The sequence below is a fragment of the Ursus arctos genome, unplaced genomic scaffold, assembly GCF_023065955.2.
Source record: "Ursus arctos isolate Adak ecotype North America unplaced genomic scaffold, UrsArc2.0 scaffold_31, whole genome shotgun sequence".
Taxonomy (NCBI): domain Eukaryota; kingdom Metazoa; phylum Chordata; class Mammalia; order Carnivora; family Ursidae; genus Ursus; species Ursus arctos.
In genome coordinates, this window is record NW_026622997.1 from 27,035,624 (window position 1) to 27,062,698 (window position 27,075).

Below are 27,075 nucleotides of genomic sequence, written 5' to 3' on the forward strand. Positions count from 1 at the left end.
GGAGGGTACAGCCGTGCTTGATTCCAGGGACCCTCATGGCCCAGCCCACCCTCCTCAAGTTGAAAACCAGCACAGATTGATCCCCAGTGGATTTGGGTGAGGTTTTTAGCAGTAGAGCAGAATTTCTAGTACTGGATATGGAGATGTGCAAGGCCACAAGGAAAAGACCAGGGGAAAACAGATTTCAAAGTGTAGAGACATATTTCTTCTTTTTCGGCCACCTAAGGCTGTATATTTATACTGTAAGGAGTATAATCAACAGCAAAATCTTCGATTTTGATTTTACAGGGCAAGTGGTCCTGAAATAAACAGGACTGCAGGGGGTGGAGAGAGGGACAAGGTCTAGAATTGTTGTCAGGTGGTGTTTGTGCGCCCCCTGCTGGGGGAGCTAAGACAATGCTCATCTCAGAAGGATGGGGGCCCTGGGTGCCTGGCCAAAGTTTTTCCCAGCACAGTAGGGATGGTTCTGTTGTGTAGGGAGGACAGCATGTGGTACCAGAGACAGAAGCTGATCCATGGACCCTTGAGGTGTGGGAATAAATCTTATAAGGGCACGAGGGACAAAGATAGACAGCTGGATAAAGGCCTAGGTGGTGGTGTCTGGGCCGCTGCTCCCACGTTCAGGAACCCGACCTTGTGGGTGAGGACATGCTGTCCTCCAGCCAAGTTAATAACTTCCTCCCCCAGCCAAGGAATATAGCTCTGCGTCTACAGCTCCTGCTCAAACTGTCTGTCCAAACCACCCTGCAGCTCAGGATCAAGGAGCATGGTCACAGGAAGGTGGGGTTTCGGGATACCCCGCAGGGACTGCCCTCTCCCCCCGAATCCCATCACGAAGGGCCGTATGCTTGTAGGTGTGCTGGTCATGGTGGGCTTCGCAGTGGGAAAAGGTAAGTGGGGCCCAGGGGCAAGGAGGGAGGGGTGACTGAGTCCTGGAAGAGGGTGGGGCTGTAACGCTGGTTCACGGGCTCCCCACAAGGCAGAGAACTTGAAATGAGCCAACACTCCCATCCCTCCTGTCTGCTGCTTTCCCAGCTCCTGTTCCTGAAGTCCGAACCTGCCACCTCTGCCTCTTAGAAGACCCTTCTACGGGCTGCATTTCAGGCTCAGAGAAGTGCACCATCAGCACCCCATCGCCATGTATGGTGATCACCATCTATTATGGTGAGTCAAGCCCCGGGAAGGGGTTGCTGGCGGGATAGACCATGGCTTGGCCTCCTTTCCTCTCAGATGAGGGCTGTTCAGGGCCTGGGGTGCAAGAGGAAGACAGCAGGATCCTGGAAGGAGTAGTCTAGGGTTCTGGGGGAGCTGCTGAGCCAGTTTTTCTGGCCCCTTCTGGAGGAGTCTGGGTTGGAAGTCTGGGTGAGGGATGGGGAGAGTCTAGGGTAAGGATACCAGGTTTGGGGACTGTGGGAGGCAGCGGGGGTTATCAGCTAGCTGTTCCCTCTTCTCCAGATACCAAGATTCGTTTCTTCATCCGAGGCTGTGGACAGTATAATTCTTACCGCTGCCAAGAAAAACGCAATACCTACTTCTCGGAGTACTGGTACCAGGCTCAGTGCTGCCAGTACGATTACTGCAACTCCTGGTCCAGCCCCCAGCTCCACAGCTCCCCGCCTGATCCCCCAGCCGGGGCCGGGGCTGTGCCTCTGTCCGAGTCCCAGATTCAGTGGTTCTACCAGGCCCTGAACCTCTCACTGCCCCTCCACAGCTTCCATGCTGGGAAGGAGCCCGAAGGCCCGAACCCCCCGGCCATCCTGCCCCCGAACCTGAGCTTGTCCATTGCTGACCTGCGCCGCATATATTTGTTCCTCAACAGCTCGGGGCTTTTGGTTCTTCCCTGGGCTAGGCCTTGATGCCTTAGCCTTCCTGGATTTCACTCTATTCCAGCATCTCTCCCCTAACACCACAGCCCCCTGCACTGCCCTCCTAGAACACCCACGTTCTCTGCTCTGTGATTTCTCTGGCCTCCCTTCCACTGTACTTCTATCATGACTACGATTTTGGTGTCTTTTCTTGCCCAGAAACTGGTGGTGGTGCACCTCCCAGAAAATAATGAGGTCAGAGTCTGCCCAGGCTGGCCTGGGAAGACACAGTGGCTTCCTCGTCCCTTTCCTGTCACCGGGGTCCATCATCCCCTTCATCTTTCCAGTCCCCTGTCAATCTGGTCATCTGCTGTCCCCATTCCGATCTGGTTGTAGATCACATCCTATGCCTGTCTTTAGACCCAGACTGAACTTGAAGCAAGAAGAATGAAGGGTAGACTTCTGTGCACATCTCCTGACTAGGCATTGTGGTGTCCCTGCCTCACTGCCTCCACCCCCACCCTTGCCCTGGTTGTCTGCTGCTCTCCTTTCGTTGCAGTCCCTGGCTTTCTCAGCCCCACTTCGCGTCACTGAGTCCTGACACCCACTTCAATAGATGCCAGGGGAGAGGAGAGGAGAGGCGAGGGTCTGGCCTGCTCTCTTCCACATCTACTGCTTGCTCTCCACAACCTCCACAATAAATGGACTGGGCTAAGTCTGTGTCACACTGTTTATGGGGTCAGGCTCAGGTATGGGCAAGTATAGACCAGTTAAAGAAGGTTGACTGGGCATGGGATCAAACCATCTACAGCCTGGCCCACTCCACTTGGCCTTTGTGGCTTCCTCATGGCTTGCCCCCTAAGAGCCTATAACCATCCCACCTTCTGCTTAGCTAGAGATCTGTTCAGCGATGAGGAGTATGACTTCTGTCAGCCTTTGACTTACCCCACAGGGGCGGCTGGCTGGTTGTCAGTAGAGCATGTGACTCTTGATCTTGGGGTTGTAAGTTCGGGCCCCATGTTGGGTGTAGAGATTACTTAAAATCTTTAATTAAAAAAACAGACAAACTTGCCTTAGAAACAAAACCTAGAAAGTTAAACCCCTGGTTACCTCAGGGTTTTCCAGATAAGAGAGGGGGGGAAAACTCTCTTTTGAACCAGGAAAACTCGGGAACAAACCAAAGGGCCCAGGTCTGTATCTCAAGTTACCTGGTACTGAGGGATCTGAGTTCGTTCGTGCCTGTTCTTTTTAGGATACTGGCACCCAGGACCCCTCATTACGGAGCAGGTTGGGGTGTTGGGGGGTGTTCAGAGATACATGATTAGATCTTTAATACTTCATTCAAAAAACCACAAGCATAAAGAAAGCAATAATGAATATTCATAACTTTTTCCATACATACAATAAACACACTGCTCTGGGCTTGATGTTCATGAATACAGCTGGGTGCCTGCCCTTCTGAGTCTTGTAAACCAGTGCTGGGGTTGTGAAACCTTTCTCTGAAAAGTAGTGCAGCTTTGTGGTTGGGGGACCCAGTCCCAGCCCCTCTGCCATTTGGGTAAGTTAGTCTCTACCTTAGTTTGGTCACCTGTCAAGGAAGGATAGTACCTCATAGGGTTGAAAGAATGCACGTAAGTGTGTGCACAGGTGAAATTAGAGCCTCCAAAATTGACACATACCTTAGGGACAAAGGTACATACGGATTGTGGCATTTGTATTTATTTATGTATGTATTTATTATTACTACTACTTTTTAAATTTTAAAGATTTTATTATTTGAGAGAGAGCACAAGCAGGGAGGAGGGAGAGAAGCAGACCCTCAGCTGAGAAGGGAGTTTGATGCTGGGCTTGATCCCAGGACCCTGGGATCATGACCTGAGCCAAAGGCAGACACTTAACCAACTGAGCCACCAAGTTCCTGATTACTACTTTTTAAAGTTATCTCTATCCGCAACATGGGGCTTGAACTCACGACCCCAAGATTGAGTGACAAGTTGTACCAACTGAGCCAACCAGGTGCCCCTTTGGCCTATTTTTAAACCTCTGGCAAAACACAGAACCTTGCATACATCATAACTTGAGTTTTTATAAACCACACACCTGTGTTACCAGTCTCCAAGTCAGTATAAAGGCCTTTATCAGCGCCAAAAACTGCCTTTGTGCACCCTCCCAGGCACATCCCCAACTCAGCAGTAGCCAATGTCCTGAGTTGTAGCTGCTTAGAGGAGTTTTGTCTGTGCTTGATACAAATGGCATCATGCAGCATATATGTTCACTTAACACATTTTGCGCGTATGTTAACAGAGCTCTGTGCCCCTTTCGTGTCCTGTGCTCTGGCAGGAAGCACCGATACTAATTTGTAGGTCAGGGAGCAGTTGGAGGTAGAAAAAATAGGTCCAAACCTTCAGTGTGCCTCGCCTCTGTCTGGGGCCACTTTCTCCAACACCTCTGACTTCAGTGTAAAAGTCTAGGTTTATGCAGCTCTAGCAAGTCAAGTGGAGGATGGTCTCAGAGGTTGAGGAATGCAAGGCCCAAAACTGCAGTAACTTCCCACACAGTCCTTGAAGAGGGAAGCTGAGGCTGGGATCCGGCCAGGGCTCCATGAGACCTAGGGACTCTTCCACAGAGTGCCTCCCCAACCCTCTCCCTGGGCCTTGGCCTCTCATAGCTCCATTCCCACCAGCACCCTTCTCTTGCCCCTGTGGACTTCCCTTCCAGTTCTCACACAGCTCTGGGTTTGACCCCACTGCCAAGGATGCCCCCTTCCCTTTTGGCCTTCCTTGCAGGAGTGTTTCCTGTTCCTCTTCACTTTTTTGTGCCTAGAGCTGAATCCAAGACATGGAGTCCGGGCAGGAGCAGAGCTCAGCAGAGTTGGGAGCCCCTTACCTGCCCCCACAATGGGGCAGTCAGGCAGGACCTCAGCCTCTGTCAGCCTCCACCACTACCAGAAGAGACACAAGCCGTATGTTTTGCACAACAATTTATTTGGGAGGAACACCTGGGGACGTGAGGTGAGAGAGGCCTATGGTGGGAAAAGGGACAAAGCTGGGCAAAAAAGCAGCTGAGAGGGACAGCGTTGGGAATAGGGTGTTGAGGGGTGTCAACCAAGAGGCAGATAGGGCTGGGGTCCAGTAACTTGAGGGAGGCTGGGAGGCCTGGTAGAAGGAACTGGAAGTTGTTCTGGCTGTGCCAGCCAGCTGGAAATCAGGAAGATGAAAGGCGACTGGCAGGATTTTATTCTAAAAGTTTCTGCAGAAATTCTAAGGAATATAGAAGACTCTGTTCTGGGGATTATTGCAGAACTCCCGGAAGCAGCATCGAGAAAATATCCAGAAGCCAAACACTGGAGAAGAGCGGGTATATGAACAATCACTCATCTGCTCCTTGCGGCGGCAGTCACTCACCATGATGTCGGGGCCACTGTCTGGGGAAGGGTGGCAGCAACCAGTGATACAGAGATCCCAGGCCCCAGGAACAGCCCCAAACCCTTCCACCCCCTCACTCCATATGGACTTAGGATCACTGCCCCCACACCTTTCCCTGGACCCCCAAAAGGCAAAGATTCCTGGAACTGGGCAGGGGCTGGGAATGCCCAGGAGTCACCAGCTATGGATTTGTGGAAGGTTGGTAGGAAAGAGCCATTCAAAATATGATGATGGTTGTAGGGGGCTGAGTTGGGTCTTGATGGGTGAGAACCATCACTTTGGCCGGGACCATATAAGAAGTTGGGAGAGGCTTCTCTTTGATATGTTTGAGTACTCTGATATTGGTCCATATCTATGTTTAAGAAGTGTAATAAAAAGACTTGAATTTGAATTTGAAGGTAATTTCATGTAGTGGTTGTTAAGAGCACCATCTCTGGAATCACCACAAACTGACTCAGCTTCTAGGAGACTTGGGCAAGGTGTTGACCTTTCTGTGCCTCTGTTTCCTCATCTGTAAAATGGGGTGGGGTAGTAATAACAATACCTACCTCAGAGGGTTGTAAGTGCTTAGAATGGTGCTGGCACATAATACATGTTTTGTGTTTTAAAAAGGGTAAGGGAGGGGCACCCAGCTGGAAGGAAGGAAGGAAAAGAGAGAGGGGAGGGGAGAAAGAGAAAGAAGGAAAGAAAGGAAAAAGGAGGGAGAGAGAGGAAAGAAAGGAAGGAAAGAAAAGAAAGAGGGAGAGAGGAAAGGAAAAAAGAAAAGGAAGGAAGGAAAGAGGAAGAAGGAGGGGGAGAGGAAAGAAAGAAAAAGAAAAGGAAGGAAGGAAGGGAGAGAGGAAAGAAGAAAAAGGAAGGAAGGAAAGAGAAAGAAAAAGAAGAAAGAAAAGAGGAGAAGAGAAAGAAAAGTGTGAGGGATTGTGTGGAAGAGCAGGCATGAGGAACAGGGGAATATAGTCAATTTTCAGCAAATTGAAAATGAGGTGGAGCTGTCCAGAGGGCCATTTGACATGACAGTTTGGCTTAACATTCAAATTCGGGAGGAAGCAGAGCAAATCCTCTGTGGGAAGAGTAAAGCGGGAAGACAGCTAAGGCCTGAACTTTGGTGAACATGAACCCTTAAGGGTCAAGGAGAATAAGGCAAGACCAAGGGAAAGAGGCTGGGAAGAAGCAGTGGATGAAGCAGAGATGTCTGCAGGACCTGTGGCTGTCAGGCAGGGAGAAGGCAGCCTGAGGACAGGCAGGGGGATCTGGTGATCACAAGGGTCCCCCACAAGGCTGGGTGCTGTAAGGAAGGCAGAAGCCGGTCAGCTGCAGCCTGAGGAAACAGGAGCATGGAAGCGGAGACAGAGAATGGCTCTGAAGGTAAGGAAAGAGAGACCAAGATGGGGAGCAGCGTCTAGGAGTTGCAGGAACCTGGCGCGGGGTGCAGCCGAAAGATGCATTTTGGGAATGGGCTGAGCCAAAGACAAGCAGCTCACTGTTCTTTATGAGGAGAGTCATGCAGCTGCTGCCAGGGGGGGCGAGGCAGATGTCAGATCCAAGAAGGCATCCCAACTCCTTGGTCTCCAAGAGGCATCGATAGCAGCGCAGGTATTTGGGGAGCTGAACTGGATGAGGGGGTTCAGGATCAAAGTTACCTAGAACACAGAGAAACACTAACTTCAAACCCACCTAATTTCCTGGCTGGTCAACCCCCTCCGTACCTCCCGATCTTGGAAAACCATAAAATCACCAATTCTTGAAAACCATCTCGCTTAATTCTCTAACAGAGGCTTTAGTCCTTGTTAAAATCTCCATTCTCTGCTCTTACACATCCTAAAATAAGGAACTCATTAAGAGGATTTCATTCACTCATTCAACATGTATTTGAGGTGCTAACGTGTGCCCAGCGCTCTGCAAGCTTCTAAGTTCAAAGGTTAGGCAGGGACAGCTCATCCCAGCTTTGGGCAGTTCAGTGAAGACAGTTCGTCCTCTGGCTCTTGTTTTACAGTCCCTCATCCCTATGGACTCGCTTTTGAATATGCTTTCTTAATCTGTAGTGTTCAGAAGTGAAAACAAGTCTGCATCATCACAGGATAGGAGGAATCTGTGCTTTGTGTAGACAGACCTCAAGCAGCCCACCACCACATTCTTCCTTTGGTGGTCTTATCACTGGAAAGACTCATATTAAACTCCGTCACCAAAGCCCTTCCCCACTACGAGTATATACACCTCCCTCTTCCTCTGGTCCCAGGCCCAGACCACATGTTTGTGAGTCCCCAGACCCAGCGGAGCACTTAGTGTAAGGCAGATACTGAACAAACACTTTGAATCCTGTTTCTACATAGGTGGTGGTTTGCAGCCAAGTGAGGAGATTATCAGGCTGGATTGAGGCTTGTTCTAGTCTGTGGATCCTGGTTCTGTCATTTAGCACATTCCTGGAACCCTTCCTATTCTGCACTGCCCCAGATTGGAATGGGTCCCTTCAATATCTCCATTCAGGTCACTGCTGTTGAGACGGCCCTGGGGTGATAACTAGAAATCTCCCTCAGAGTGAACATCAGTCCATTACCAATCCCCAGGCATTATCCCACCAAGCCCATCCATCCCATCTTTCCTCCCGCCTGGGTTTCCCTGAGCATCCTAAGCAGATGGACCCAGACACCTGGTGTCTGTGGGTTTCTCTACCCTGCAGACCAGGAGACCCGTCTGACCTCTTAGAGCCACTTACCAAACACCAAGCTCATCATGACCAGCGCTATTGAAAGGACCATGCAAAGGGCTTGGGGGGTGCTGTGGAGGCCCAGGGGCCCCATACTCCGACTACCTGCAGGACCTGCCATAAAATGCATGACTGCCCACCAGCCTCCAGCTGGGGCTTATATTGATGGAAGAGAAATTGGCCAAGAGGAAGGAGACAGGTAACACCCATTTGGGGTGGCAATCAGTGCCAGAATAGCCAGAGAGACAGAGTGTCCTCACCCATGACCACTCTAAGGCCTAACCTCCTGGCTTGGGGACAGGACCCTGGCAAGAGGGAAATGAGAGGGAAACTTTCTTTCATATTTAATCTACAGAAGTTTATTCACGGTATCTGGTGTTGGGGATACAACATTGCACAAAATCCCTGCCCTCACAGAGCAGTCTAGTGGGGGAGACAAGAAATAATGGGGGGGGGGGGGAGACGAGTGCTTCCCGGGAGGCACTGACCAAAAGAGCAGTGAGATCAGATTTCTGTTTGTAAAAGATTGCGAGGCCGGGGAAACATTTAGGAAGCTATTCCTGAGTCCAGTCACAAGATGGCGGCCTGCTCTAGCAGAAGAGAGGCAGGCGAAGCCATGAATGAATCTGACACATATTTGGAAGAAACACTGGACAGATTTGGAGTTAGACTGAATATGGAAAGAGGGAAGGTGGGGGAATAGGCTTGCACAAGGAGGTGATTGGTGGTACCATTTTCCAAGATGGGGAAAACGTGGAACGGTAAGAAATCCCAAAGCGAGGACACCTGGGTCCCCAGTGTCCTATTCAGTCCAGTGGCCTCTGTGGGGGTTCCGGGTGGCCAGCACATTTCCTTACGCCCCCCTTTCCCAGCCCCGCCTAAGCTCAGCAGCAGGTCAGTGGCTCTGATCTCCGGCGCCCACAGGCTCCGGCGCCGTGCGCTCGCTTTCCGAGCTTGACTGCATCTCAAGGCTCCCAGGAGGATGAGGGGGCGGCCCCCAGGCCGAGCTCCATTCTCGGCCGGGAGCCGCTGAGAAGAAAACCTGGGAAAGCCACGCCCGCATCCGACCCAGACATCCACCCCTAACGGACACCCAGAGCACTATGAGGCTTCCCCGGAAGGCGGCGCTGTGGCGCCACCAACCCTCCCAGGTGCGAGGCTACTTAACAACCAATAAGTGGCGGTGGGCGTCGCAGGCGCCCGCCCCCTTCCTCTGCGGGGGGCGGGGGACGGTGCCTGCCCGGCTTCTCCACCTGGCGGGCCCTCTGCATGCCCCTCTCCAGATCAGTCTGTCTGAGGGACTCGGGGTTTTCACTTTATTTTTGTTTTATTAAGATTTCACTTATCCGTTTGCAGGAGGGCTCCCTGCTTACAGTCCCGGACCATCCAAGAATCATCCGGCCTCGAGGTGCTGATGGGGAAGATGGGAAGAAATGGACGAAGACTCGCCCCAAGGGAGACGCACGGGAAAGAAGAAACACGAAAGGAAAACGCACGCCACTGCGCTCCCAAGAGCCTTGGGATGAATGAAATAAGAAAAATGTATTACTGAAAAGTCAGAGTAATGAAGTTAGTGGGGGGCCGCCTGGCACCAGCCGAAATGTCTGTTGAATGAACGACAGAGTGGTAGACGAAGAGAATCAGAGAGCGGGAGCTCCTCTTGAAGCGAAGGGGGCAAAAGGGAGTTAAAAGGGAATTTCACAGCGTCCTCAGAATCCCTCTCTCGAATACAACCGCAGCTCAAAGTCCAAGCACTAGGGAGTTATGGGTAGCTGAGGCTGGGCTCCCTGAAGGAGTCACCCTGAGAGGTCCGGGAAGACTCGCTGTGGAGTTTGAGACCATGCGCCCCGCGCGGAGCGGGAGGGAAGACAGGAGAGGTATTTCGGAGCTGGGCTGGGTGGGGCTGGAAGAGGTGTTGTTCGGAAGGGGCGTGGCCTCAGGGCCATCCATGCTGCCCCTGTTTCGTTTTGTTACTCCCCAGTCTAAGCCACCCGGCGCGGCCAGCGCGCTGGCAGAGCCTCCCGAGTTCGTTGCCATGGTGACGGGCTCCGAGGAGGCTTTCCCTGGGTGAAGAGGCGGGGCGCTTCTATAGTCGCCATGGTGACAGCAGCGAAGGGCGGTATCTGCGCTGAGTGCCCCTCCCCCGGGACAGGGGATACCTGGGGGTAAGCCGCCGAGTGACGAAAGAAGGAGGTGGGGCCTGAGGACAGAATTCTACAGTCAGGGGGTATGGGGCGGGGCCAACAGGGGGCGGGGCCGTAGATGATTGGGCTGGGCGAGAGCCAAGTTCTGTTAGCCGAACGGCTAGACTAGGTGGTCTGGAAAGGACATGGAGAAGCTATCTTTAATCCGAATATAAATGAATGGGAAGAAATGAATGACTTGGTTCCTCAGGGAGTTGGGATGGCTTGTTGAGTGGCTGGCTGAATGAATGGATAGGTACGTGGCCCTCACTCACTTGTGACAGCCGTGAAGCAGACACCTGCCCCTCCCGGGGAAGTGGAGCAAATCCTCAGGCCAAACATGGAGCCCAGAGCCGACTCCTGCAGCTCACACTGAACGCAGCGCAGGTAGAGCCAGCGCCTAAAAGATAGGGAAGGATGAGGAATGGCCCAGGCTAGGGCCCGCCTCTCCTTCCCAGGTTTCCTGCCCAGGTGCTAATTCTTTTTTGTCTCAGCCTCCATCCTCTCTCCCAGTGTGCCCAGCCCCTCGGGGACGCCTGGCCGTCCGGGCCTTACCTGGTGCCCAGGAAGGCAAGGTCCAGAGCCCCAGCAGCTGTGGGATCTGCATCTCAGCTGTTCTTCTCCTGAGACTGTTGGAACCCTGCTATAGGGGGTGAGGATTGGACAGGGAGCTGGTTCCACCCTGGTGAGGGGTTGTTCTGAAAACAAACAGCTGATGTGAGCTTTATCAGGTGGGGAGTAATCTAAGGAGGTAGACGGAGGCCCCTGGGTGGGTGGGGGTGTCCAGAATTCAAATCTCCCTCCCCCTCTCCATCCACTTCAGATATCCAAGGGCTCCTCATAACATCCACTGTTCTTTATAGTACGTGCAGGAAGAAGAGGGGAGGGGGAAATGGTGGTTGAGGCAGGTCAACAGAGTTCCTGGTGGCCATGGCCAGGAAGGGGAAGTCCTTTGTCTCCGGGGTGTGGAAGGTGCCCCCTATTTGCATTCAAGAAGGTTGTTAACTTAGCTGAACAGAGTTGTTTTCTAGGGGATTAACTGTCTTGGTAGGTCAGGGAGGGTGACATTCAGAATCCAGCAACTGGCCCTACAGCTTCATGCTCCACGCTTCCCACCCTGTGTGCCCCCTGGGACAGGCAGAGGAGCGGAGTGCCAGCATCAACTCTCCAGTATTTGCCAGAAGTGGAGCATTCTGGAACTGTGGCCACCTCCTCTCTTTTAACCCCAAATATCCAGGTGTCATATCACCTGACAAGTCCCAGAGATCACCCTTCCAGTGGAGACTCAGTCTGCTTCTGCCCCAGAGACTGCAGAAGGAGCTTCATGCCCTGGGGTTCCAGGAGACCCTGAAATTAGCCAGAGGCCATCTGGGACATCAAAGCATTATTGCTTCCCCATGTTAAGCTTGTTCAAAACAGTGGCCAAGGAGGGTAAATCTGTGGGAATTTCATCTAGAAAAGAGGTTCCCAAAGAAGGAGGTGGCCAGGGAACATACTGATGGGTGGGAGAAGGACCAATTCTGTTTCATGAAATCCAAGGATTGGAAATAGGACAGAAGTTAGAGGAAACTAATTTCCTCAGGTTCAACCTAAGGAATTTCTTCTAAGTTGTCCAGAAGGGTGAAGTGTGGCTCTGGGAGATCATAAGCCCTTGGTGCCCAGGCCTCAGCCCCTGGCAGGCCCTGTTGTGGAATTGCAACAAATGTGTGAGGAGACAGACTTGATGACACGGTGAGGAGGTGTGTAGGGTTTGCTGCTTAAGACGTGGGGGGTGGGTGTTCCTCACTCCCCATGGGAATAACAAGAGCTGAGCAAGGAACACTGGGGGCACTGATGGTGAAGCCACGCGGGTTGAATCTGGAAATCAGGAGAAGAGTACAGAGTAGGGGAAATCAGGTACTAGAAAACACTTTGTAAGCGACAAAGCTGTGAAGCTGTAAGCAGAGAGCGGGCAACCATGAGCTCCTCGGACGGCTGCAGGGTCACGCAGGACAGACTGGGGCGCGGGCAGGGGAGGCTGTACGTGGTACTACTACTAGACAGACCAGTGGACGGGGAGGCTTGGGGACCCACTGCATGAGGACAGTTCAGGTTGGGGGCTGAAGGCTTGGGGGAACAGCAGGGATGGGGAGGGTTAAATTGGCTGGCCGGGGTTGGGTTTCCCAAAACCCAGCCCTTCGGGACTTCAGCTGTCCCCACTACCAGCCACAGGATCCTGGACATTTGGGAAGTCAAACAATTAGCCAGAAGGTAGAAAAAATACCTTTTTATTAATTATTAGGAATAACCCATTCATTGAATGCAGGGTGTGTGTTGGGGAAGATTAGGTACTGCCGGATGGATGAGGGGAAACGTGCAAGAGGGCAGTGAGAAGGGGGACAGTCCCCCACTTTCCACAAACTATAAACAGCAACATGAACACAGAGAATCACAAATAAGAGGATCCTTCCTCATGTCCCCTCCTGTCCCACTCTTTCAGAACGAGTCCCACTGTGGTCGCTAGAGGTGCCAGGGCATCTGGAAGTTCTGGGCTGGGAGTGGGGTGCAGTGTGTGGCCTCAAAGTTGTGCAGATGCTTCTGAGCCTGAAGAAAGAGGGCAGGACAGGTGCGGTGCAGAGCACTGCGGTGAGCAGCAGTCACCGAACGCCTCCACGGCCCCTGAAACCGCTCACTCTCTACAAGCCGCAGCTTCCAATGCTGCCCCCCAGCCCCACACGCGCCCCCTGGCCGTTCCGGCACCCCCTTCCTGCTGCCACCCCTTAGCTCACCAGAAACAAGGCCAGCTGCTGCCTTCCGTCTGCATCCATGTCCTCCCCTGCAGGGAAGAGGCACTCACACAGGGACCATACATACATCCCGGTATTCATCCCCCTCCTGGACTCTTCCCGACACCCGCTCCTGCCCCAGGACCTCCTTACCCACACTCCAGGGGAAGTCAGGCCCGTGTTCTGCCTGGTAGGAGCGGAGGACGGACAGGCACCAGTCCTCCTCCACCTCCCAACGGCTGTAAATCGAAGCTGCTCAGGGAGAGAGAGGGGCGCCCGTCAGTGACCTGGCCTTGCCACGTCCCCACCCAAAGGCCTCACGGCGTCCCCTGGCACCTTCCTCCAGCTGTGAGGAGGCCTCCAGCCACTGCCTCACCACTCGCAGACCGTCCTCTGCCATCACACGGGGATACCTACAGAGGGAGCACCAGGACGGGAGGTCAGGACCCAATTCCCTTCGCTCCTCACCCCAAAACCCTTCTCCCTCCCTCCCTGCCGTGCCAGTGGCAGTACACACATGTACACACACACACCCCCCACCCCGCCCCGGCTCACCGATACTGCAGGAGCTTCAGCAGGAGGTCGTTGCCTCGGTTGGACATGATGTCCTCGGGAACCCTGGGGTGGGAAGAATGGATACTGCAGGGGCTGGAGGTTGGGGAGGAAGGGTCTGGATACCCAGGTTTCTGGTAGGCAGAGGTGGGAGGGGCAACTTCCTAGCTCCGTCTGGGATCCAGGAGGGCAGAGCCTCCCAGGCACTCACGTAGTAATGATCTCATCCTTGGTTCTGCGGATCAGCAGCACAGGGCCCTGGTACCTTCAGAGGAGAGAGTTGTGGGGAGGGAGTGCTCAGAGGGAGATGGTGACAACTGGCCACCCCCAGCCATGGGCTAGCCCATCACCCAGGGGTGAGAAAATATTTAAGAATGGGCATTGCCCAAAGTCTGGCCTTACTGGGAGATCTGCTCAAATACCCAGCTGAGCCTGTGCAGGGGGAGGTGGGGAAGGGTGCTACATGCTGGGCGCTGGCCTGCCCTCACCGGCACAGCTGTTCTGCGTTGTTCAGATTGAGATGCTGCCTCACAGTCCTGGTCACCAGGCCCCCTGGAGTGGGATAAAAGTGAAGGGACGACAAAGACAAAGCCCTTGCCCAACACAAAGGTCCCCATTGTTCACAGAAAAAGAAAACTGAGGCCCCTGACAGGGGAGTCCTCCTGCTTCTCAACAATGGGCGGACCCACTCCCCACCCACAGAAAAAGGATCCATCTCCAGTTAGAATTAAGCTCCCAGGTCCAGCCCACCCCTTCCCTGGAAGGGCAGGCCTGGGAGCTGCACTCACTCCAGCTATCTGGCATGACCTTCAAGGCCAAGGGCACCAGGTCATCAAAGGAGGCATCCAGGATCACGGCACTAATGTCTGGGTAGGACATGGCTGCCCACGTGGCTGGTACCAGGACAGGGAAGAAGGGTGAAGACCGAGGGGCTACTGCCCACCACCCCACCCTTGTCCCATTGACCCCACAGGCTGACGCCATCCTCCCTACTAGGCTAGCCCCAGGTCTCCCTTCACCCCTCAATTCACTTGGCCAGGGTACTATCCAGAGAGGATGGAGAGAGAACATCAAAGGGCATCAAAGACGATGTGCAGAGGAAAGATTCACTTTCCTGATCCCCACGCTGCCCAGGGCCCTGCCCTACTTCTTTTAATAATGGGCGAAAGAGGGGCACCTGGTGGCTCAGTCAGTTAGGCATCCAACTCTTGGTTTTGGCTTGGGTCATGATCTCGGGGTGGTGAGACTGAGCCTTGTGTCAGGCTCCACACTTGGCGGGGAGTCTGCGTGGGATTCTCTCTCTCTCTCTCTCCCTCTGCCTCTGCCCCTCCCCATCGCTCTCTCAAATAAATAAAATCTTAAAAAAAAAAAATGGGCATAAGAGTAGAAGAAATGTGAATGTATACAAATAGGATACCATCTTCCAGACCCAAGCAGATATCCCACCTCCATCCTCTCCTCCCTTAAGCCTCGACCCCACTGCCGGGCCCCCAGTGCACTTCCCTACCTCTCCTTGGGGTAGGGTAGGGGTGGCACAAATTGGGAGGGGAGAGGCAGGAGGCAGGTTGGTACCAGTGAAGCCGCCGATGGACCAGGCATAGATGATGATGTCCTGGGGCTGGAAGCCCAGGCGGTGGATGGCAAACTGGACCACCACATCCATGGCGTTGGCCTCATTCTGAGGAAATGGCACCCCCTGCAGGAGGAAGGGCAAAGGCAGGAGTGAGTCAGCACCAAATGCCACCTGGGTTACTCGCAGGCTCCCAGCATGGACTCTTGCAGCTCCCTGCAACAGACAGGGAGGGTGCAGAAGAAAAGGGTAGTGGGAGGGGCTGCACTCCCCAGAAACCAGCCTGCCCACCACTCCCCAATGCAAGAGGAGGGGTCTGACTTCCTGCTGAGCCCCCCAAAAAAATACACACCCCTTTCCCTAACTCCAGTGGCTGACCAGGGGTAAACAGACCATAATTCAGGAAAAGAAAGGGATTTCAGAGAGGGTCTCACCGTGCTTCCAGCAAAGCCTGGATGGTTCCAACCCAGGACTGAATATCCAGCTGCAACAGAGGAGGGAGAGGGGCTAGGACCTCATGGAGCACACCTCCCTCCCTTCCAGCCCTGGGGGAAAGAGCAACAGAACGGTGGAGCTCTAAACACCCCCAAACTCAGAGGCGAGGAACTCCAAGCCTTCCCAGAATGGGGAGATGACACCAGAGGTTCTGAGGCAGCAGAAGGGAGAGATAAGTGATTGTGTAGGGGGGACAGAAAGAGGCCATCCTGTTAGGGACACAGCCCAAGGGGAGCGATGTACAGTTAGCAAAGCAAATGGGGAGTACACTTTGCCCCTGATGTGAGCGTTTTAAACCTCGCTCAGATGAGGTGATCGGGCCCAGGGAGGTTCTGTCAGTGTGGGAAGGTGGGGCTGTTCCATTCCAAAGGGCAGGGGCAAAAGAGCTGAGGCGCGGGCCTACCTTCCAGAGGCGTAGAAATGCAGCCCACCTCATAGAAGCCCGCGTTCCCCTCACAGCAGATCACCTACGGAGGGAGGCCGGAAGGAGGGCTGGGAAGGAGCCACGTTGGGACAGAAAATCCCCCACGCGGTAGGATGTGGCCGCTTTGTAGGGAAGAGGAAAGGGCCTGTTCTCTTCAAGGGGAATGGAAATTTCTCACCCCACAAGGTGCGTAAGAAGAGAAGCAAAGTGGATGCAAAGGCTTAGCAAACTGAGCCCTCAGAGGAAGAGGAACTGCTCAACCACCCAGCACAGTGTCCGCTTCTCCTTGGAAGACCAGCAGGGGGCTGGCTCTCAGAAATGGGGTTATGGATACTTTGTTTCCTTTCTAGTTTTGGGGTCTATTTTTTCCCATGACTGTTTCTTTTGTGTGGTATGCTACTCGCTTTCCATCTCTGGGCTCCAGACCTACAGTCAGATAAACTCTAATTCCACAGTGCCCCATGCCGAAGCCCAGAGATGGCGGGGCTGGCATGGACTCTCTCAGCAGTCGGGAAGAGCCGGGACCAGAAGCCAGCTCCCTAGACTGTTGGCTCAGGGCTCCTTCCACGGCTGCTTCATGGAGGCAGGCCACTTGGGAGGCCAGGCTGCCTGGGTTCAAATCCCAGCTCTCTCACTTACTATGTGATCTGGGAAAATTATCCCAGGCCTTAGTTTCATCATCCGTAAAATGGGCTGCAATATAAAAATAGTTCCTATTCTACAGGGTCGTGGTAAGGATGAAATATATGCCTTCTATGTGACAAATGCTGTCTAAGCGGTAACTATTACGAGATTACTTTTTGGTCCTTGAATAGCAACTCCTACTTCCTCCATTTTGCTATGGCAGGGCTTTCCGACACCAAGAGGTCTTGAGACAGGGACTATCCCCAGCTGTCCTTCCTTGTGGCTGCTGGAGACCTGCGATCCCCAGAGCCTCCACTGCCACCGCCCCCAACTGCCTCTGGGCTCCCTGCTCCTCACCAGCTTCTGTCCCTGGGGCTCGGCTGTCCCCCGCCGGTCCACAAACATGGTGTCAATTTCATTGCCGTCGCAGGCCAGCAGCTTCGCGCGTCGCCCGTTACACTGAGTGAGGGACATGTGAGGGGTGGGAGGTCACAACCCTGGTTGGGGGGGAAGGAGCATCGGGGCGCAGGGGCGGGGGCGCCTCACCTCTTCCACCAGCCGGGCCTGGCCCTGCAGCAGCACAGGCATGAGGGCCTTCTGGAGCAAGTACACTGAGCCGGGGTACAGCATCCGGCGCCCCAGGGTGTGCGCGACCAAGTAGCTGCGGGGAACAGGGAGGGGGGGTTAACCGACCCTTGACCTCAGGAGGGCTAGGGACCAACCCAGCCCTAGCACCCAGAGACCGTGGGGCCTGCTTCACCCCTGACCTTCAGTTTTGTTTTCTTGACCTTTACAGGTTTGGTTTGTTTGCCTTTTGAAGGACTTAATGAAATTATATGTACCAAGCTGGTGTTTTTCAAACTTTTTTTACTACAACCTTTATAAGGGGCACATTTTACATTGTGGCCCAGTACACACATCCGTACAAATACTGAAAAGTTTAGGAGATGATGTTTTCTGTATATGATAAGTAAAAGTAAAGTTATTATTAATTATGATTCTGTTAATGCGTAAGTACAACTCAGGGGCGCCTGGGTGGCGCAGTCAGTTAAGCGTCCAACCTTTGGTTTCGGCTCAGATCATGATTTCAGGGTCGTGGGATCATGCCCTGCATGGGGCTCCGGGCTCAGTGCGGAGTCTGCTTAAGATTTTCTCTCCCTTTGCCCCTCCTCCACCCCACCCCACCCCGTGTGTGCCTGTGTACGGATGCGCTCGCTCTCTCTCACTCAAATAAATTAATCTTAAAAAATGCACCTTATTAAAAGTCTCCAAGTAAATAATACTTTTAAAAAAATGACAGCTGTACTTCACTTAATTGATTTCAAGATTCACAAACAGGTCAAGATCCATAGTTTGGTTTTTGTGTTAAGATTTATTTATTTATTTGAGAGACAGAGAGAGTGTGTGTGTATGCACGAGAGTGTATGTATGTGTATGAGGGGAGGGATGGAGCGGGAGGGAAGCAGACTCCCCAGCAAGCACGGCGCTAGAAGTGGGCCAATCCCACAACCCTGACATCATGACCTGAGCCAAAATCAAGAGTTGGACGCCCAACCAACTGAGCCACCCAAGCGCCTCAAGATCCACAGTTTGAAAGACACCAAACTAAACTGCAGACCCCGCCAGGGCAGAGACCTGACTGTTCTAGTCACTGCCATGTGCCCTGTCTCCGCCATGTAGCAGGTGGCCAGAGCCCGACACAGAGTAGGGGCTTAAATAGTTACTGAACCAATGAGCTAATCCTGACGGACTGGGAGGTGCTGTTCCTGAAAAAGACAATTAATCATTTCCAGTTAATCCTGAAATTGGATTTGTCCCCAGAAAAACACCGTACCACTCTGTCCAGCATCCCCTGAAAACTGAAAATTTGGCTTTCCCCTCTGACCAATCCGCACACTATCCACACTGATCACTAAGCCCTCCCCTTTCCTTGGTATCCCGGAACCTGCCTCCCAGCCTCCAGCAACAGAAAATTCCCCCAGCATCTGAGCCACGTAAGATATGGACACTTACTGCTGTTACTTCTGACATCATCAGTGTCCTCAACTGTGATTTACTTGGGCTTTGCCATGTGCTCTGACCTCAGGCCCCCAGGCAAGCTGGAAGCCCTTGTGAATATGTTACCCTACTTAACCTCACCAATCCTACGAGGTGGGTTATTCACGGATGCAGAAATTGTAGCTTGCTTAAGGTAGAATAGCCAAGGTGCAGAGGGCCCAGGACAGGGACACAGCTGCCACCAGGCATTGCTCCGGCTAAGGCTATGTGTTTCCACCACACCCCCAACCTCATTCTTCCCTCCCAGCCTCATTAAGAGAGCTTTTGTGGGGTGCCCTGCTGGCTCAGTTGGTAGAACATGTGACTCTTGCTCTCAGGGTCATGACTTCAAGGACCATGTTGGGCGTAGAGCTTACTTAAATAGATAAATTTTTAAAATAACAAAATGAAAGAGCTTTTGTATCAGACAGAATTGTGTTAGTATTCCAATCCTTCACTCACCATCTGTGAGACTCTGGACCTCTCTGAGTATCTTTTCTTCACATAAAAATCTAGATTAGAAACTCCCACAAACAATGCAAAGTACACAGCATGAGGCCAAATAAATGACAGCTACCTTACAATGGAGCACCCAGTCCTGGAGTCCCCGCTCCACATCCCCTCCACCCCAGCTGGCCTCCCTCCCTGTTGCTTCCCACCTGGTGATCTGACAGGGCAGCTTCTTGACCCGGTTGAGGAGGGTGTCTGCTGTCCCCCGGTGCAGGGGCTCTGGGCGAAGCAGGGCCACACCCTGGCGGGAAGGGCCCCCTCGAGACTCCTTCCTGAGGATGGAAAGATGCGGGGGAGGATGGAGTCAGGAGCGGAAAGCTGGACATCTGCGGTCCGGAGGGCAGGGGGGTCTAGGAACGAGGAGATGGCGCTGGACAGCAGGCCCTGGAGCTGCAGGAGATGGGGCTGGAGGTGTAGGACAGGGCAGAGCAGGGAGGGAGTGAAAGAACTGGGACCTCACCGGCTGCTGGGCTCTTCCCAGTGGAAGTCGACTGGCCAGCTCTTAAAGTCAAAGTTGTAATTGGCGAGCTGCCTCTGTGGTGGGCAGGGAGAGAAAGAGGAGGGGAGGCAAAGGGGGACTCAGAAGACAGGCCTACCTACCCACCCTGGTCAACCTCATCATCCACAGGACGGGCCCCCCCAATCATGGGGAGACAAGTCAACACCCCGCCCCCTGCCCCCCCAGTTTACAGAGGGTAAGCTCCATCATGGCCAGAAAAATCAGGCAAGAGGGGATGCCCTATCTGCTATCAAGACTGCCCTGGCTGCTTCCAGAAGAGGAACCTAACAGTCTTGCTTTTCCAAAATGTAAGACAGACCCACTCCCAGAATGGGTGGCTGGAGGTGCTGGTGCTTGTGAGGGAGGAAGTGGGGGGTCTGTTGGCTCGTCATGCCCCCCTCCCCTACTGGGTCCTTTACCTGATGGGGTCCTGATGAGGCTGGGTGAGAGGGAAAGAGGGAAGTCATGCCTACGGTGGTTCCTTTGCATTGGGACTACCTTTTGAATGAGGCCCTCTCTGACTGTTCCATCCTCATGGCCACCTCCCTTCCCTCAGCTTCTGCAGCCAGGGGCTGGGGACGCCTCCCAGACTATCTACGCCTCCAGTCACCCCACCGAGTCCGCCCACATGCTTTTTGAGGGTGGCGGGAGCTGTGTCTTCTGTTTTGCTGTGCTCCCTCCCTCACCCCCGGAGCACCCAGCACTCTATTTTCAGAGCTGTTTTTTATTTTCCGTCACAGAATTTTTTTGACATTTTCAGAAATAACTTGACGAAGAGGGAACAATAGAAACACTGTACAAAAATGTAAATGGCAAAACAAAACAAAATGAAGAAAAGCAAATTTCAGGCAGGCTTTGCTCAGACCTGGACGCAAATCCAGACCCAGCCACTTCCTTTGCTCTGTGACTCTGCTTGTCACTTAACCTCTTTATGTCTGTTCCCTCCGAGGTGTAATAATAGCACCTCCTGTGGTTGTTGTGAGGGTCGGGAAGGGTGTGTGCAAAACGCCTCAGACGGCGGCGTGCCAGAGCATCATTCCACTGCTCCGCAAACGGCGGCGGGGGCATGATGGTGGTGGTCATGGATGTTTGCTCCCAGGAACCGCTTTGTAACAGGAAAGAACTTTACGGGGCCCCAAAGCCCCTTCTGCAACATAATCACACTCCAGCACCAGATGGGCTGGCACAACTCCAAGGACACTGGGCCCTGGCTTTTCTCCCTCTTGGCACCACACTGTGCTTCCGGGCACAAGAGTGGACATACCTGTCCATCTTGTCCCATCCCTGAACAAAACTAGCATAGTGTTCGATGCACACGGCCAAAATAAACACCATTTACAGAACTGAGCTGCTGTGATAGAAGACCCCCTTCTAAGAAACACCATGGAACATTCCATTAGCAGTGGTAGAGAGGAAGATCCCTTGGGTGGACAGTTCACTTGCACTGGGGAGAAGGGATATAGCAATGGGCAAGCGAAAACCCAGTGTGGTCTGTGGCAAAACCCACCTCCTCCCCTGGGCAGAAGCTGGCGCCCGGCGCTCCGGGGACACAGCTGAGGAAACTGCTGCCAGGGCGCCCGTCTGGCACCTCTCACCTTGTTTTCTGCAGAATGGTTCCTATGTGTTGCCTCCAAGATGGTAATGAACTGCCGGTACTGGGGGTTGGTCCAGCGGCCGATGCCTGGTAGAGAGAGGATAGGAAACAGTGTTAGGAAAAGTGGGAAGAGCAAGCTGAGTAAGCTTCAGGAAGAGGGTTAGAGATGGGCAAGGAGAAGGCCCCAGAAAGAGAAGTGGGAGGAAAAGGAACAGATGGCCCAGGGTCTGGGGAAATAGGAGAGTCGAACTGACCTCCTTCCTCCGTATCTGGCTTCAGTGTTCTCCTTCCACCCAGCGGCTTTAGTTTGTTTCCTGATAGGCTACCAACCCTCCACCCTCCAGAATGTTCACTTTCCCAGTCTTACCACAGCGTCATGCAACCTTACTATTCACCCCGGTGAGCACAGAGTTTCTCTTCTTGTCCCTGCCAGCGTTCTCTGCTGCTTGCTTTCCATCTCTTTCCCACACGGTCTAACTCCCTGCCATCTGGCTTCCTGGCTCCCGCTCCTGCCCCATAATCACTTCCTCACTGAATCCGAGTGCCCCTCCTCTGTCCCTACTCTTCCAACTGTCCCTCGAGATTCCTTCCTCCTCCGCTTCCTGGGTCCCTTTCTGCCACCTTCCGATTCCCAGACTGCTCCTCCCAGCCTCCCTTCCACTTTCCTGTCTGCAACAAGAGCCATCCTCAATGCTCCTCTCTTTCCTCTCTTCACCTGGCCCTCTGGCGATCACGTCTGCTCTCTCTTCACTGCCAAGGAGTCTCAAGCCCTGACTTCTCTGCTTCCACTGACCTGACAGGGGCAGGCACCACTGGCATGGGAGGCACTGGAAATGAGACACACAGGTTCTAGCCCTGAGGGCTGGGGCTTTGGTTGGGGGTGGGGTTCGCTGGAGAAAAACGGTAAGCCAGTAAACAAGTACATTTCAGAGAGGGGTAAGTGCTATCAAGAAAATAAAACCAGAACGAACTACAATGCTATCATCATCAGGGGTAGAGACCCCAGAAAATACTACGGAACCAAGCAAGGTGCAAAATGATTTGTACAGCGTGATGCCATTTGTGCCAAAAATGTAAAATGAACAAAAGAATGGCTATATATTGTTTTCAGTTACCATATTTCATAGGTTCTAAAATGCCTATTTTTCTTTCACATTTGAAAACTGAAATCGGAATGCAGTTTACAATTCATAACAGCCTAGATTTGATAAAATGAGGCCTATCTTTCACAAAAGTATAAAAATGTGGACCAGGAAAGAAACCACGCCAAATGGCAATGGTTACTTCTGTGGAAAGAAGAACACAGAACTGGGGAAGATTCCAATGGGAATGCCAACTCTGACAAAAGGTATTGACAAAAGGTACCTGAAGCAATATCACAGAACATAAGCATTTCAGTTCTTTATGATAATGGGGTGCCTGGGTGGCTTGGTCGGTTAAGTGTCTGCCTTTGGCTCAGGTCATGACCCTAGGGTCCTGGGATGGAGACCCGTGTCGGGCTCCCTGCTGAGCTTCTCCCTCTCCCTCTGCCCAACCCCCTGCTTGTGCTTGCTTTCTCTGTGTGCCAAATAAATAAATAAAATCTTAGGAAAATAATTATTATGATATTGTGTTCTCTGGACTTTTCTGTATTTAATTTTTGTGCCCAAATCAAAAACAAATAAAATTTAAAAGTAAGACAAAACCAAGGAGTGGGAGCTACTTTTAGATTGGGAGGTCAGCGAAGGCCTCTCTGAGGAGGGAGCTCAGCCCAGTGGAGATCAGGAGGCAGAACACCGCAGCCAGAAGGTCCTCACCCCTGCCCAACTGCAGCCATCCAGCTCCTGACCCGCCACTCCCTCTCCAAGCATTCCCTTGCCCAGTTTTTGTCATGTGCACCTGCCAAGGGGCAATGATTTGGATCATCTCTTCATTTTTAAATTGTGAGATATAACATACAACACACATTCAGTTTAAAAAATACAAGACAAACATTCATGTGACCATCACCCGAGTCAAGGAAGAGAAGACAGTCACGTCCCCCCAGGAGTCCACCCCATCCCGTTCCCTCCCTCTCCCAGGTAATCACTCTCCTAACTTTCAAGATAACCACGCCTGTGTTTTGCTACTTCTATATGCATCCCTTTTGAACTTTACATCGATGGAAACACGCTGCATACATTATCTGGTCGTCTGCCTCTTGCATTCAACATTACAATTGTGAGACTCATCTGCACTGCTGGGGGTAGCTTAAATTTGTTTACTTGCATTGCTGTGTTGTGTTCTGTTGTAGAACTGGACGCTCTAACGTATTTATCCATCCTACTCTTTGTGGCCATGGACTTGTTTCCAGTTTCGGACTATTACAAACATATATACGGACATATGGGGAATTCTTGTAGGGTGTATGCATCTTTTCCAGGTAACAGCAAAGTTTTCTGCCATACTTAGTTTTTCATACTTACAACCAAGCCCTTTAAGGAAAAGATCATGTCTTCACCATTCCCAATTATTCCCCCTCAGGGCCCAGCACAAAATTACATTTGCAAAAGATACTTAATAAATATTTACCCAGGGAAGGATAGGTCCAAACCAGGCTCTCTCTGGACCTACCTCGGAGACAGGCCACGCCTGCCAAGAGTAGTAGCAATGTCCCAGCATAGTGAGAAAACGGCACCACTTTGGACAAGCTCAAGTAACCTGGGAGGGGAAAGGTGTTATATGAGAAGTTTTCCCCACTGCTCCTTGGCTTCTCTTCCCAGGTCAGCCCCAACCTCCGCCCCATACCCTCTCTTTGGGACAGCCATGCCCTTGGAGGAAGAAGATGCTTGATGGAAGAGGGAAGCCAAGCCATCCTCACAGGTCCCCTTTCCTCTTTCGGGGGGTCAGCTCATCTGCCAACAACCTGCCCACCACCTCTGAAACCACACTGACCTTTCCTGTATAAGTAGAAGAAGGCGAAGGGAGAGGAGTAATAAGAGATGGACCAGAAGACTGAAGCCTGCAGCAGGGAGACAGGGACAAGCAATCAGTACACACAGAGGTCTGCCATTTCCAGGCCTAGTCTCTGAGCAAAGTGGATAACCCGAGGGAGGTTGTTACCAAGTACCTATTCTGTGCATAACACAGTAGGTGCTTAATATTTGTTGAAAGGCAATGTATCAAAGCCTAACAGAGGCTGGGGAAATTAGGTACAGGTTGTTTTCTTCCTTTTTTCTCCGAACATAATTTCATCATGTTTAAAGGCCAGTTTCTTTTTCTGCTCAAGTTCATCAAGCCTTTTCAATCAGCCCTGCTCAGGACAGCGCCTGGCCTGGTCCCCAAGAGATGCACAAACGTCACCATCGGAACCCTGCCAGAGAAAACAGCTGTCTTTGCAGCCAAAGAGGTTAGTTGCCAGGGAGGACAGGTCACTGGGGACCACAGGACTCAGCACCTGCAGATGGTCCCAAGAGTAAACACATTTTCCTCAGGGTTCAGGCTGCCCCAGAGAAAGCAGTGCACACACAAAAGGGGAGTGCCAAGTATGTGTGCTTGAGAGTGTGTCCACGTGTGTGTTGGAGAGGTCAGCTGCAGAGCCCAGAACCTCCCCCACCCCCAGGGGCGCTGCCTTCTCCCAGGCTGGGGAGGAGAAAGTTCGGGAGGCCAACCGGGTAGGAAAAGACGCAGTTGTCCCAGACGCCAGCGCAGACATACCAGTGCCAGAATGCTGTCAGCATGCTTCTCCAGGGCACGGGGTTGGTAGTACGTATCCTGCCAAAACGGATGGCTGTGTCAAGGACCATGTCCATTGACAAGCCCTTCCCCTTCCCCTTTGAGAGCCCTGATGTGTCCTCTGGTTCTAGCCTCCAAAGCTATCCCTTCTGGGACATCTCTGGCTCTGGAAAAAGCCCCTCTTCCCAACCCCCACTCCAAACCTGATTTTCTACCCCAGACCATGAGAACATAGGGGCCTGGACTTGCGAGGAAAAGTCAAAGCCTCACTGGACATTTTGTGCTCCTTTTCCACAACCCAGTTTCAAATGAGTTGTGGGCATGTGCGTGTGGGGAGAGGAGTTAGAGAAGAAAGGAGACACCATGACAACTTTAAGAGGGAAAGAAGATCAGAAATAACAGTAGGGTGATTAAGGAAGAGAACGTGGCCGAGAGCAGGCAGTTGTGGAGGGCAATAAACACAATCTGAAACTACCAATGAAAAGGTAGAGAAAATGTAGGGGCACAGTCTACCACCACCCCCAGCTTTCACGGATGCGATGACCCTGGGGTCTCCAAGATAGGGTGGGCTGTCGGGTGGGAGGTAGCGGATACACATGTCGAAGTCATCTTGAAATTCAAGGCCAGGGTAGAAGGAAGATAAAACAAAACCGGGGAAGGCGCCGAGTCAGAAGAAATCGAGAGTCAGACGGCAAAATCATCCAGCTCTCGAATCCGCGCAGGGTCTCTTCCAGGACTTAGAGTCAACTGGGACCAGCACGAACCACGAAAGACAGGGTGGGGGGCCGCGTGAGGAAAAAGCAAGGAGTGGCAGTCAGAACGAGAAAGCGGTGGCAAACAGCGATAAAGGGGCAGCCGGTCCGCAGGCGTGGCTTTAACCCAGGAAGCACAAAGAGCACTTTGCAGACAACTGGCTTGACAAGCAGGCTCCCCCGATTTCCAGTAATGGGCCCTTCTGGGGAGCGAAGGCCGCAAAAGGGTTTGGGCCGTACCATGTTTTTGACCAGGGGAGAACACGACTCACCCAGGAGCTGGAAGGGGGGGCAGTGACTGAAGTTGGAGTCTCGGGGACGCCGGACGGGGCCCTTTCCGAGTCCCTTTCCCGGTAGATTTTGTAGAGCCGGGGGCCTAGGACGCAGCTCAGCAGCTTCGCCATGGCCCCCGCTCCGGCCGCTGCTCTCCCAGCAGCAGGTCCCCCTGCCGGCCCCGCCCTTTCCCGGCCTCTAAGGTATTGCGTGCCCTTGGCGTCAGCACGTACCGGCCCCGCCTCGTGCCGAGGGAGACATTTTCCGCGCTGCCTGGGACGGTTTTCGTGCAGTTGGACCTACGGGTAGAGCAATGGTCAGAAATTAGTTGGAGGCGTTTAGATCGCGGCGAGTTAGATCATCAGGCGTAGTTAAGTCCTTTTTTTTTTTAATTCCTTAATGTTGGCAGGCTGTCGAGCGACAGTGGGAACGAAGGGTAAAATTAGGAGCACTTGACAATAGCAACAAAAAAGAAAAAGTGTCTAGGAATACACCTAACCAAAGAAATGCAAGATTTTATGAAGAAAATTACACAAGTTTTTGAAAGAGATAAACGAAGACTTGAATAAATGGAGAGCTACATCGCAGTCATTGGTAGGAGGACTCAGTATTGTTAAGGGGTGTGAAATACTGGTCAAAAAAAAAAAGAATAATTATCGTTCTTAAGCGTGGATGAATCTCAAAACCTCAAAACCATTATGTTGAGTGGAAAAAAGAAAGCCACAGGTTACATACAAAATGACACCATTGTATAACGTCCAAAAAGAAAATTTAACGATCAAGAGAGTGAAAGATAAAGAGCAAATTTAGAATAGTGTAACACAGCATAGAGGATCTTTGAAATGGTAATACTATTTCTTAATAGATATTCAGGTTTGTTTTATTTTTCTTTGTACCTTACACCTACATAATATATACATTCTTTAGCTTTTTATTGCAGTAAACACCTATACAGAAAAGTGCACCATTTGAATATCTCCATGTAATCAGTATCCTGATCAAGAATACATTATACCACATCTACAAGTTCTTCCTTTTGATTTGTCACTACCTGCCCCACCAAGGGTAAACACTATCTTAATTTCTAAATTCATAGATTAGTTTTGCCTAATTTTATACTTTATGTAAATGGAATCATACAAATCATGCTCTTTGTTTCTTGCTTCTTTT

At 52.2% G+C, this 27,075-nt stretch overlaps 3 protein-coding genes across 5 annotated transcripts; 1 reads left to right on the plus strand and 2 right to left on the minus strand.

The window, feature by feature from the left end:
- Positions 1-74: 74 nt before the first annotated feature.
- Positions 75-2,520, plus strand: LY6G5B (lymphocyte antigen 6 family member G5B). Its single transcript, XM_026482517.4, has 3 exons — positions 75-890; positions 1,036-1,164; positions 1,456-2,520. The coding sequence occupies exons 1-3, from the start codon at positions 767-769 to the stop codon at positions 1,854-1,856; spliced, it is 654 nt and encodes a 217-aa protein (XP_026338302.2). The 5' UTR covers positions 75-766; the 3' UTR covers positions 1,857-2,520.
- Positions 2,521-4,772: 2,252 nt separating this feature from the next.
- Positions 4,773-12,315, minus strand: LY6G5C (lymphocyte antigen 6 family member G5C). 2 transcript variants are annotated; one of them, XM_057305067.1, is made up of 4 exons: positions 10,673-12,315; positions 10,393-10,517; positions 6,712-6,870; positions 4,773-5,229 (listed from the first exon to the last, which is right to left on the minus strand). In XM_057305067.1, exons 2-4 carry the CDS (start codon positions 10,457-10,459, stop codon positions 5,066-5,068), a joined length of 390 nt encoding a protein of 129 aa, XP_057161050.1. In that variant the 5' UTR covers positions 10,460-10,517; positions 10,673-12,315; the 3' UTR covers positions 4,773-5,065. The 2 variants fall into 2 exon arrangements, with proteins under 2 accessions (XP_057161050.1, XP_026338304.1); XM_026482519.3 differs by lacking the exons at positions 10,393-10,517; positions 10,673-12,315 and adding an exon at positions 7,944-8,064 and having other exon boundaries at positions 4,982-5,229.
- A 53-nt stretch (positions 12,316-12,368) lies between these two features.
- On the minus strand, positions 12,369-26,105 carry ABHD16A (abhydrolase domain containing 16A, phospholipase). 2 transcript variants are annotated; one of them, XM_026482520.4, is made up of 20 exons: positions 25,905-26,105; positions 24,863-24,919; positions 24,101-24,167; positions 23,780-23,866; positions 21,189-21,274; positions 19,555-19,628; positions 19,244-19,366; positions 17,094-17,208; positions 16,905-17,006; positions 15,903-15,966; positions 15,439-15,488; positions 15,007-15,130; positions 14,223-14,327; positions 13,923-13,986; positions 13,646-13,699; positions 13,438-13,500; positions 13,219-13,295; positions 13,036-13,134; positions 12,886-12,932; positions 12,369-12,700 (listed from the first exon to the last, which is right to left on the minus strand). In XM_026482520.4, exons 1-20 carry the CDS (start codon positions 26,034-26,036, stop codon positions 12,617-12,619), a joined length of 1,674 nt encoding a protein of 557 aa, XP_026338305.2. In that variant the 5' UTR covers positions 26,037-26,105; the 3' UTR covers positions 12,369-12,616. The 2 variants fall into 2 exon arrangements, with proteins under 2 accessions (XP_026338305.2, XP_057161047.1); XM_057305064.1 differs by lacking the exons at positions 24,863-24,919; positions 25,905-26,105 and having other exon boundaries at positions 23,954-24,105.
- Positions 26,106-27,075: the final 970 nt, after the last annotated feature.

Coding starts and splice junctions, on each gene's coding strand:
- LY6G5B (XM_026482517.4), top strand. CDS start 767: ATGGTCACAGGAAGGTGGGGTTTCGGGATACCCCGCAGGGACTGCCCT. Junction 891..1,035: donor GGGCTTCGCAGTGGGAAAAG/GTAAGTGGGGCC, acceptor CTGCTTTCCCAG/CTCCTGTTCCTGAAGTCCGA. Junction 1,165..1,455: donor GGTGATCACCATCTATTATG/GTGAGTCAAGCC, acceptor CCTCTTCTCCAG/ATACCAAGATTCGTTTCTTC.
- ABHD16A (XM_026482520.4), bottom strand. CDS start 26,036: ATGGCGAAGCTGCTGAGCTGCGTCCTAGGCCCCCGGCTCTACAAAATC. Junction 14,328..15,006: donor GTCCATCGGCGGCTTCACTG/GTACCAACCTGC, acceptor TCCTGGTACCAG/CCACGTGGGCAGCCATGTCC. Junction 13,135..13,218: donor CTCCTCACAGCTGGAGGAAG/GTGCCAGGGGAC, acceptor CTCCCTGAGCAG/CTTCGATTTACAGCCGTTGG.
- LY6G5C (XM_026482519.3), bottom strand. CDS start 8,064: ATGCATTTTATGGCAGGTCCTGCAGGTAGTCGGAGTATGGGGCCCCTG. Junction 6,871..7,943: donor CATGATGAGCTTGGTGTTTG/GTAAGTGGCTCT, acceptor TCTGTGTTCTAG/GTAACTTTGATCCTGAACCC. Junction 5,230..6,711: donor GACTCTCCTCATAAAGAACA/GTGAGCTGCTTG, acceptor ACCCTTCCCCAG/ACAGTGGCCCCGACATCATG.